General features: G+C 41.6%; 1 protein-coding gene across 1 annotated transcript; it reads left to right on the plus strand.

Moving 5' to 3' along the window:
- Positions 1 to 5,181: 5,181 nt before the first annotated feature.
- Positions 5,182 to 9,669, plus strand: LOC122132378 (E3 ubiquitin-protein ligase TRIM35-like). Its single transcript, XM_042707153.1, has 3 exons — positions 5,182 to 5,260; positions 5,383 to 5,613; positions 9,658 to 9,669. Exons 1-3 carry the CDS (start codon positions 5,207 to 5,209, stop codon positions 9,667 to 9,669), a joined length of 297 nt encoding a protein of 98 aa, XP_042563087.1. The 5' UTR covers positions 5,182 to 5,206.
- Positions 9,670 to 12,436: the final 2,767 nt, after the last annotated feature.

The following is a 12,436-nucleotide window of genomic DNA, read 5'->3' on the forward strand; positions in this document are numbered from 1 at the left end:
TGTGTAAATAAATACAGTGTTTTCATCATCATTGGGACTTGACATCCATTCATGTTCTGACCGGACAAACCTGTGGCGATTGTCACCTATTTCAAGTACACCAGCATACAGTCCTTTTGGGTTTCATTCCATCAATATCACCCTATTTTATACTGGTTATTATATATCTTGTTGTCCAATGTCAAGTCTCTATTTGATCATGTGATGAGACAATACGATATAGCTAGTTTAGGCACAAAATCTGAACGTCAAGACCGACAGGTTGACTGAGCACAGCCAGAGGCACAGCACTCCTGCAAGCCGAACGTTGCCTTTCAAACATAAAAGTGGTGATGCATGATATGCTTTTTCAATGGACAAGATAGCCAGCCCATTCAGCCTCTCCTGCTACATGCTGCCCCTCAGGTAGGTCTTAATGAGTTTCAATTTGGAAAGGGATCACTCGGCTGTTGCCACTGTCACAGATGTCAGAAGCAATAGCAGGGCAGTGCACACCTCACCGAAGGTGGATGTTACGGAGTGATAATCCACAATCAGCAGCTTGGCAAGTTGGGAGACTGAGGACTGCTGAGCAATCTCTGAATCACTCAATCACTCTAAAACAGGCCCTGAATGATAGGAGTTGTGCAGGAAACGTTATTGCTATGTCCCTGTTGTAGTGGTCAGACATACGTTTTGCCTTGTCATATAGCTCATCATCGCCTATGAGCTGATGACCACTACAACAGGGACATAGCAATAACGTATCCTGCACAGCTGCTATCATTCAAGCTGCCGTGTCCCTATCCATGTTTCTGATAGCTTTCTCTTTGACCTGTCTACTTTCCCAATACTATAGCCGAAGCAACTAATTCCACCATAAAATCCAACACATGGTTGGTCATATATATATATATGTGTGTGTGTGTGTGTGTGCCTCATAACTAGCGTGCACTAGGGCCCGTCATAACTGCCTTACACCACTGTGCTACACACTACTGTAACCGGGTAGCTTTAGGACCCATGAGTCCTAGGCAGCCCATGGCTGACGTGCCGTTTCCTTCAGACCCGCGATAGTTTAAATTGGCACGTAGTACTGGAGGCAATTGTTTGTTCTGCGGTTTACCTAACGCTTTAGGCATTGGCTCCGTGTGATCTCAGGTAGGCTGGTAACCCTCATTATATTTGTAGTAGTTTGCATGTTTTTATGGTGTGATGGCTTGATGTAGCTTAATGTGTATTTCCCACGTAGCGACAGCCTCCTTAGCTTGACACGACGGTGGACAAGCGTGGAGTAGCGGGGTTAGAAACTCAACAGCCCTCGGTATGTTTTAAGTCATTCAGAACATTGTGCACTGATGCTGTGTGGTTTGTGTAGTTAATGAGGATATTTCCTGCTGCAGGTGGTGTCCGGCGACTGCCACTGTTTTTCCCCTATTAGTTTTCCATTGTTTGATTTCTTTCTGTTTTGTTTGTTTAAGGGGCTGTTTTGTGTGCTTATTTGGGGGTTTATATGCATTTAGAGCCTTGATTAGGCTAGGCTTACTAACCTGGCGACGCATTTTTACACTTTGCACTGAGTGTTTGTCCTACAATGCCTAATGTTTGCAGTGATACTTAGATGTGATATGCAGATAAGAGTTGGTGTGGTTATATATTTGTATTCCTAAATCACGTGTGTTGTAGCGTTCCCCAGGTTGGGAGTTCACCAAACCAAGTGCCATTCTAAGCTAAAGGCCCAGGTATATTAGGCCCACAATCACGCCCCTGTTGTTAGTGTTTGCTATTTTAATAGGATGTACATCCATCTGATTTTACTACTGTGCATTTAATAAACATTGTATTTATATTTGTTATACCACGGCCTCTGCCTAAGTTCTTTTGATTGGACAGGAACTGTGCAGGGAACCTAGTCCTAATTATAGTATGCTCAACTGAGGGTCTCTCACCCCATCTGTGAGAGTGGCGTAGTCGGAAACAACTAGCATGAGACCTGGTCCTAACATTCTCTGAGACCATTTAATGCTAAGTGCACCACCCCGCCACACTACCCTAGTGGCTTTGATGGAACCTCTAATGGTTTAGTGGCTGTGATGGAAATTGTAAATACACTGGAAATGGCAAACATAGTGGTCCTTGTAAATTGTTTGTAATTTACCACTTTTCTATGCATTTCATGTATATAGCGTATCTATTATATTATTATTATTAGACTATTTATTTTTATATTATTTTGGTCTCTATTGGTAATGCATTTCATACCTTTTTTCATTTTTCAAAGGAAACCAATAGAACTTATCAAACAAAATTATAATAACTATGTTGGATTTATGTAATAAATAGAATAGAATTGTTTTTCTGTATTTGTGAATATTCTGTGTTCTACTGATGGATAATGAGTGTGGACGTCCACCCAGTTGGCTGGGACGTGCTCCTCCTGGGCAGTAGTTTAGTCAAGTCTTTTGAAGGCTCCAGCAATCAGTCACTACACAGAGAATAGCCTTGGCTGCACGTGGAAATCACAGATACGTATGTGTATCTCTCTCTCATAGGACAGTGTGCTATCAAAATGAATTTGAGGATGTAATAACAACTAGCTACCAATAAAGATACAGTATGTTTAAAACAAACACTAAAACCATACATATTATTCATTTTAGACACATTTCTAACTGACTGTGTGCTTATCTCATCCAGCAGGGCGTAGTGCTGAGTTAGATGCAGGGGGAGTGTAAATACTTTAAAGGGCAGAATTGTGTCAATATGCTGTCACTGTGGGTAAGGATCTGTTCATTAGAAACACCTAGATGCCTTTCTGCCCCTCCTCTCATTTCCACATAAACAAACCTGTACTCTGATGTGGAATTGGGTTTCTACGTGTGTTTGTGCATGTGTGCGTGTGTGCGGGTGTGCATGTGTGTGTATGTGGGTGTGGGTGTGGGTTGAGTGTGTGTGTCTGTCTTTGTGTGTGTGTGTGTGTGTGTGTGTGTGTGTGTGCGTGTGTGTGTGTGTGTGTGTGTGTGCGTGTAAGTGTGCGTATGCGTGTTCGCGCGTGTGTGTGTTTGGCACTGATGTCTCAGCCTTGAACATAACAGAAATGACTCGATGAGAGAAAATGGTGTAGAAACTGATTTCATATTCTGATCTTTTATTACTCAAGCAGGTAATGTTAAGGTTGTCAGGGCTTTAACGGAAACACTTACAAACAAATTTGTCGTATGGTGGAACAACACAACTACTCAGTGCCTGAGCACATCACTCCATAAACAACAACACAACTACTCAGTGCCTGAGCACATCACTCCATAAACAACAACACAACTACTCAGTGCCTGAGCACATCACTCCATAAACAACAACACAACTACTCAGTGCCTGAGCACATCACTCCATAAACAACAACACAACTACTCAGTGCCTGAGCACATCACTCCATAAACAACAACACATTACACTGTTAAAGGATATGTTTGTCAATAAAAATATTTGAAACAAAATATGGAAAGCAGACCTACTGCCAGTGTCTCACTATTTGATTTGTAGGCTCTTTGCAGATTTTGTTCCAATTTTCTCTTTCTTTTCAGTATTTCAAAATGAATGAGCTGTGGGAGCGTTTAGCAGCGATTATCATAGACATATACATGTATACATGTCAATGGCAATTATAGCCTGACTATCGAGATTCTAAGTAACATGGAGACAAAACTGTTTTGGGTACTCCACGTAGATCATAAACCCTTGAATATAAAAACGACTAAGTGAAATCGGTTGAGAAATGCAAACACTATAGTGCTTTTTATCCAGAAAAACCGCAGCTCCACCGTTTACTTGCGTTTGTTTACAGGCCAGTCTTCACCTCTCCAATATGACGGCGACGTTGACACGCGATCCAAATCATAGACAAATATAGATGTCTATGACCTATGATCAAAACATGCCTATATATGTCTTCCAAAGGCCAATGGGGCGTCTATGTATAAATGTCTATGGCCTTAGTGGGCTTCTGATGACGCAGAGGGAGAGAGGGGGCGGAGTTGTGCAGAGAGTGTGAGAGAAACAGACGGCAGCTTTGTTCCACGTTAAACTATTTCAAATGTTCTAGCAGGTTAGAATCTAATTTAAAAATATTCAAACTGGACATAGTTGTTTTCATAAAGATGTTGGAGATGTTGCCATGCTTGCATACATGGGTTAAAACAACAAGAGGACTCCGAAACCGACTTGATTTTTCAAACTCCTGAAAGTGAAAGTAAAGTTTGGGGAAAAACAATGAGAGGGAAGCTTAAAACAGATTTATATTTACTCTTGGAAAATGGCTTCGAAGTTAGAGGAGGATTTATCCTGTCCTGTGTGCACTGACATCTTCAAGGACCCAGTTATTCTGTCATGTAGTCACAGCTTCTGTAAAGTCTGTCTGCAGCAGTACTGGGGAACCAAAGGATCCAGAGAATGTCCAGTCTGCAGGAGGTCATCAAAGGACGAGCCACCAACCAACCGTGCATTAAAAAACCTGTGTGAGACATTTTTACAGGAGAGAGGTCAGAGAGGAGCACTCTGTAGTCTCCATGGCGACGAACTCAAGCTGTTTTGTCACGATGATCAGCAGCTTTTGTGTTACTCGTGTCGGGACTCAAAACTCCACAGGAATCACCAGTTCAGTCCCATTGTTGAAGCAGCCGTTGACCATGAGGTAAGTTTGATAACCACAAGATTTTGTATTGGATAATTAACAACAAGTTATAGCCGATATTTAGTCCATCATAATAAAAAATGATTTACTTATCACAGAATTCAAAATCCCTGTAGTTGTTGTTATTACTGTAACTAAACACTAGGTGGCAACACTCCGTTGCCCCCTCAAGAAGACCTTCCAAATGTGTTCACAAAACATCCAACTGAAATGTATCCATTTGTTGCTTTAGTGGTGACAATCCATGTTCTGCCAAAGTCATATTTAAAAAAATCTGACTCAGTATTGCTGTAGTCAAGAGGCACACTGACATGTGAGACTTGATTTGTCTTTATTATTTTACATTCAGGACTTTTCATAAATATGCCAGCAAATGTTGGAATAGTCACCAAGACATCTGAGGGGCGTCACAAATTGCTTTGGTGGTAAAAGACTACTGTATTATTCTCTGGCTCTCTCTCTCTCTCTCTCTCTCTCTCTCTCTCTCTCTTCCAGGAGGAGCTCAGGGTCATAGTAGGTCCCTTAAAGGAAAAGCTAATGGCTTTTGAACAAGTAAAACTCACCTATGATGAAACAGCAAAACACATTAAGGTGAGAGTCAAGACTCAAGCATGAATAGAATATCTACAGACGTTGGAAGAAGCTTTTATGAAGTGTGTTAATCCAGAGGAATTCCCTAGTAGACACTTTCTCTGTTATTGACCTTATTCCAGACTCAGGCCCAGCATACACAGAAGATGATCAAGGAGGAGTTTGAGAAGCTTCACCAGTTTCTACGAGATGAAGAGGCAGCCAGGATAGCTGCACTGAGGGAGGAAGAGGAGCAGAAAAGTCAGATGATGAAGGAGAAGATTGAGAAGATGAGCAGAGAGATCTCATCTTTTTCAGACACCACCAGAGCCATAGAAGAGATGATGAGAGCTGATGACATCACATTTCTACAAGTAAGAACCATCTACTGTCTTTATCAGAGAGTGTGTGTGTGTGTCTGTGTGTCTGTGTGTCTGTGTGTCTGTGTGTCTGTGTCTGTGTGTCTGTTTGTGTGTATAATACAATACATAAAAATACTGTCCATTCTCTCCAAAAACACTTTGGCGATTGAGGTCAATGTTGAATCCGTGACGTGAAGAAACTCAAAAAGCGTCCCTGCACTGCATGGTTGCTGTCGATGTACCTGAGCACAAACACCAGCTGTGTCTGAGTGGAAACGTCCGTGGTCTCATCAGCTTGAATGGATACATAGTTCATCAACTTCATCTCCTCCATAATGTGTTTCCTCACGACCGCTAGCATACACTCCAGTAGCTCGTTTTGAACAGTCTTTGATGTACCCTTGAAAACTGTAGCACTTTGCAGTTAGTATGATGAAAGCACATTAGTGCTAGCCCTCCCGGAACCCATAGAGATTGCATTTAAGGTCAGTATGTGTGTGTGTGTGTGTGTGTGTATCCGTGTGTGTATGTGTGTGTGTGTGTGTGTGTGTGTTGTGGCAGCCCAGCTCTCAGGAAGACGCAACAAGGGAATTCCTCAAAGGCAGGTTCTTTATTAAGGCTTCAAACTTACAACAAAGGTAGTCAAACAAACAGAAAATGGGGTGAACCCTCCGGCTTGCACCCAGTGCTACCGGCACCTTCCCCTCTGTCTCTCTCTCGTCAGCCCTGCTTCTCACTGACTCTTTAAAGTCTTTGTCTGACTAGTCAGACAATTTGCACCTGTGTGTCCAATTAGGGAATGGAACTCAGCTGTTACTGACTTCCCAAATCAGAGCTGATGACATCACATTTCTACAAGTAAGAACCATCTACTGTCCTTATCATAGTGTGTGTGTGTGTCTGTGTTTGTGTGTGTGTGTGTCTCTCTCTCTCTCTCTGTGTGTGTCTGTGTGTGTATGTGTTTGGGTGTGTGAGTCTTTGTTTGTGTGTGTGTCTGTCTGTGTGTGTGTGTGTGTGTCTGTGTCTCTGTGTGTGTGTGTGTGTGTGTGTGGTGTGTATAATAAAATACATACAAATACTGTCCAGTCTCTCCAAAAACACATTGGCGATTGAGGTCAATGTTGAATCCGTGACGTGAAGAAACTCAAAAAAAGCGTCCCTGCACTGCATGGTTGCTGTCGATGTACCTGAGCACAAACACCAGCTGTGTCTGAGTGGAAACGTCCGTGGTCTCATCAGCTTGAATGGATACATAGTTCATCAACTTCATCTCCTCCATAATGTGTTTCCTCACGACCGCTAGCATACACTCCAGTAGCTCGTTTTGAACAGTCTTTGATGTACCCTTGAAAACTGTAGCACTTTGCAGTTAGTATGATGAAAGCACATTAGTGCTAGCCCTCCCGGAACCCATAGAGATTGCATTTAAGGTCAGTATGTGTGTGTGTGTGTGTGTGTATCCGTGTGTGTATGTGTGTGTGTGTGTGTGTGTGTGTGTTGTGGCAGCCCAGCTCTCAGGAAGACGCAACAAGGGAATTCCTCAAAGGCAGGTTCTTTATTAAGGCTTCAAACTTACAACAAAGGTAGTCAAACAAACAGAAAATGGGGTGAACCCTCCGGCTTGCACCCAGTGCTACCGGCACCTTCCCCTCTGTCTCTCTCTCGTCAGCCCTGCTTCTCACTGACTCTTTAAAGTCTTTGTCTGACTAGTCAGACAATTTGCACCTGTGTGTCCAATTAGGGAATGGAACTCAGCTGTTACTGACTTCCCAAATCAGAGCTGATGACATCACATTTCTACAAGTAAGAACCATCTACTGTCCTTATCATAGTGTGTGTGTGTGTCTGTGTTTGTGTGTGTGTGTGTCTCTCTCTCTCTCTCTCTCTGTGTGTCTGTGTGTGTATGTGTTTGGGTGTGTGAGTCTTTGTTTGTGTGTGTGTCTGTCTGTGTGTGTGTGTCTGTGTCTGTGTCTGTGTGTGTGTGTGGTGTGTATAATAAAATACATACAAATACTGTCCAGTCTCTCCAAAAACACATTGGCGATTGAGGTCAATGTTGAATCCGTGACGTGAAGAAACTCAAAAAAAGCGTCCCTGCACTGCACGGTTGCTGTCGATGTACCTGAGCACAAACACCAGCTGTGTCTGAGTGGAAACGTCTGTGGTCTCGTCAGCTTGAATGGATACATAGTTCATCGACTTCACCTCCTCCACAATGCGTTCCCTCACGACCGTTTGCATACACTCCAGTAGCTTGTTTTGAACAGTCTTTGATGTGCCCTTGAAAACTGTAGCATTTTGCAGTTAGTATGATGAAAGCACATTAGTGCTAGCCCTCCCGGAACCCATAGAGATTGCATTGAAAGCCCCGTTATGTGGGCGGGACCATTGGAAGCACGAGTTTAGCCTGATTGGATAATGACATTCAGAGGCAGATCAAGCGGTCTAGAACACTCATAACCACTGTAGCTGTCGTAGAATCAAAAAAAAAAAATCTCTTTTTCCCGTTTGGCAGTGCGTCGCCCAAATCGCCTTTATGGACAAACCGCCCATGCCGCCCACACCATTCACACACACACAGACACACACAGACACACACAGACACACACACACACACACACACACACACACACACACACACACACACACACACACACACACACACACACACACACACACACAGAGTTAGGGAATGTCACCTGAAGAGTCTCACACTTTGGAGGAAGAAACTGTCCTGGAACTCAGCTGTTACTGACTTCCCAAATCACCTGTGGAGAAACTCAGCTCTGGCCAATCACCATCATTCATATACAGCCACACTCAATCACACTCACTTACTCTTAGACACACTCATAATAAGCCACAGTTGACTGAAAATGTGTTTATCTGTGTCTTCCAATGTCTGTGTAAAATGAAAAATGGTCATTGACAAAAGAAACAGGATGAATGAGGGACAGGGGCAACTGGAAAAAACTCTGATGATGTACATGATTATGATGACATGTATCAGGTGCTGAAGGTGAGAGAGTGTGTGTGTGGGGGGGGGAGTAGGTGTGTTAGCTTACAGGGAGAGCATGAGTAAATTAAGGTTTATTATGAGACATTTTCATACCAATCATGTTAAAATAAATGTTTTCCTTCATCATTTCACAGAACTACAAGAGCACATTGGAAAGGTGAGTGATCTGCCTCCTGTCTCTCTCTTCTCTGTGGTTCTGAACCCAAACCCACAGCAGCACTGACTCCTGAATGTTATTCCAGAGCCCAGTGCACACTGCAGTATCCAGAGAGGGTTTCAGGAGCTCTGATCAATGTAGCAAAACACCTGGGCAACCTGAAGTTCAGAGTCTGGGAGAAGATGCAGGAGATTGTTCAATACAGTAAGTGTACTGTATATATAATTTGAAACTAAACAAAACACACACACACACACACACACACTCACATAGAGACAGACAGACGGAAATATGAAGAAACGTGAAGAGATCAAAAGAGCTGCCAAGCGGAAGGGGGAACTGGAGGAGAGCGGAAGTGATGAAGAGTGTGTAGACGCAGGTCTACGGGTGAAAAAGAAAATGAGTCAGAATTGTCTGGGATATTTCAGTTGAGTTTAAGAATTGATAAGGATACAGTGAAGCTAAAACAGAAGACATTGTTAAAGGGAGCAGAATGCAATTGAAAGAGTATTATTAAGGATGCTCCAGTGAACTGTATCACATGTCGATAAATGGAGGATTCAGAACGATGGGGGGAAATGTCATCTTCCATTGCTATGGATGTGTCAGGGTGTGTGGTAATGCAGCCTGTTTTCATGCTTTGACAACAGGATACCGGAACTGTGTTGCTCCTGCCTGAACTCGGTTAGCTTACTTGTCTCACCCTGTTTTGAAAAGACTTCATTTGGGATTGTGTTCAAGACATTTATTTTTGGGAATGATGATGAAGTATTTGTTTTCACGCCAAGAGTAATTAAGGGATCTCATTGGGTTGGTAAAGAATAAATAAAAGAAGAGATAATTTTAATGTCCACCCCACCCTGTTTGTGTTATCCCCTAGTGTAGTGTATGAGCCATATCATTGGTGGGAGGGCTACATGCAATAGAGCCGTTAGACATTAGAGCTGTTTTCAGAAAAAGGCCCCAAGTAGAGCAATAGCCTGAATAGAATCCTTGATAGAGCCGTTTCCAGAGAAAGGCCTGAGATGGAGCTTAGCCCCAATAGAGCAGAGAGAGAAAGAGGGAGAGAGAGAGAGGGAGGGATGGAGGGAGAGAGAGAGAGAGAGAGACCGGGGGGGGGGGCATACATTGATTTTACATGATAGATTCATATGCAGTGGAATGGATGATAAACCAGTTTCATTGAAAGCACATATGGCACAAACAAATACACACACACACACACACACATGCATACACACATTCCCACACATTTAGAATACAGAGGGCACCCACTTGCCACAGAGGCCATTATTAACACACAACTACACACTGTCACACATACTTTCCCTGAGAGAGTGTTTCCATACTTTAACACCGGCATCTTTCCTCTGAGGATCTTACCAGTGAAACCTGAGTGACAGCAGAGCAGAGCTCCCCTACTAGAGGCCCAGCAGATACACACACACACACACACACAGACATATACACACACACAGACATATGCACACACACAAACACATATAAACACACACATATAAACACACACGTATACACACACACACACACACACATATATACAAATTTTTTATATGGCAACGACAGTATGAGTGCTCTGATTGTCTAATGGGTAGTCATGCCAGCCGCGTATTGACCTCCTCGCCGGTCTGATACGGATCCGTATTGCCCTCTGACGTCATCTTCAAAATGAGCGGTATTGATAGACATCAACAGCCATGAGGAAATTCAGAAGCAACGGAAATTTGTTATTGATAGTGATGATGAAGACTAGAAACTATCGTTTGAATCACTTGTGTTGTTACTTTACTGTAAATTCAAGCCATTTTAGCTGAGCCATGTTGTCCGTTTTCTATTGATCATGCTAACTTGAAGTTAGCAAGTAATTGGTTGCTACGCAACACCTGGAACACACTGTGTCGTGAGAAGGCTTGAGATAGATAGATAGATGGATACTTTATTAATCCCGAGGGAAATTTAGGTCATCCAGTAGCTTATACACATACACAAATACACTTATACACTTATACACTTATACACCTCACCGACATACATACATAAATCACATATACATACGGGTCAATGACGTGACGCCTATATTTTCTGTCCGACTGCAATTTTTTCAGTTAAAAAATGGTTTAAATGCATAAAAAGATACCATATATATGTAGTACCTCTCCCATATATGTACTCACTTTAATTTTCCAAAAAACATTATTTATTTGTATTTTTTCTGTTATTTAAAATGTTATTTGGCATGATATCCCAAGTGTTTTGTAGTCCTGTACAAAATTGCAAAGCATTTGTATTTATATTTCCATCATAATATACAACCAAACTTTGTCCGATGATGTCCATTTTATGAAATATCATGTGGTGCGACCATCAAGAAACGACCACTTTGGGACAATTATGTTGCAACTTCCTGTTTTTGAATGGATTTCATCATTGACCAGCTTGCCAAGGACCCATGGAATCAGCAACAGGTTTGTAACTCTCTCTCAAATTTGGAAAAAAAATACTTTTTTAACGGATGGTATGTAGTTGCCATATTTCGATATCATGTGGTGTGACCTCAAAAAAACAATGAATTTTAAGTTATTTCTACAAATATATATTTTGATTATAAATTTCATTGTGACCTTTTGTGCTAAGCTAGCTTGTTTTGTTTAGGTGGCCAATGCTGTGCCTGTAAATTTTGACTCAACTTGAAAATATCATGTGGTGCGACCAAAATATCATGTGGTGCGACCATTGCAGAATGTTTTCCATGATAGATATATGTCCTAGATTGGCAGTTTTTGTGCTTTAATATTCAATTGATGATTTAAATGCATTAAGTACTTTATTTAAGTATTATTTGGAATAGATTTTTATGCAATTTGAGGGATTTTTTCCTAATATTTCAGAAACAACGTTTTATGTTTAAGCTTTGTACAATATCATAAGAAAAAGCAAAAAATATAATTTAAAGCATGTCATTTCACTTTAGTAATTATGCATTTATTAGTAATTTATTATTTATTTATGTATTAATTTATTTATAACTGTTTTAATCTATTTTACTAGATGCCAGACAGCCTCCGCCATGATGAGGAGGGAGTGTGGGCACACCTGGAGCCCATACTGAAAGAGCTTCAGGCAACCTGCCCAAAGATTACAGTTCTACATGTCGTCAGATGGACCTGTGGTTGAATCCCCTGTAAAGACGTCATGGAGCATGCGCATAAAGTGACAGAAGACAGAAGTCGAGATCCAACTAGCAATCTACCGATTGCTGAACGACTTCTTAAATCACTGTTACCACAGCACTCCAACAGGACTAGTTCGAATTGTGCACTTCGCCATAACCCTTGTTTGTGTTTTGTGTGTTTTGAAACTTCCGTCTATAATACAAATCTTTTCACGTCAGATTTTCTCATATAAGCTATTGCGGACACTTTAAAAATAACAGTTTTGAACAATGGTCTGATGCAAATAGATTAAGCAGTGATAGATTAAAGTGTGGCTTGTTAATGTCGTCCCTTTCCTAACCAGCTTCTTAACGATTTAGTTTATGTTATTGCTGTTATGAAGTGAAGCAGGGTTAATTAGGGTTCAGGCTGAGGTTGCGAGGCGGATATTTGTGTTCATGAAAATTCTATGAATTTTTTAATAAAATC

Source organism: Clupea harengus, unplaced genomic scaffold, assembly GCF_900700415.2.
Source record: "Clupea harengus unplaced genomic scaffold, Ch_v2.0.2, whole genome shotgun sequence".
Lineage (NCBI taxonomy): Eukaryota > Metazoa > Chordata > Actinopteri > Clupeiformes > Clupeidae > Clupea > Clupea harengus.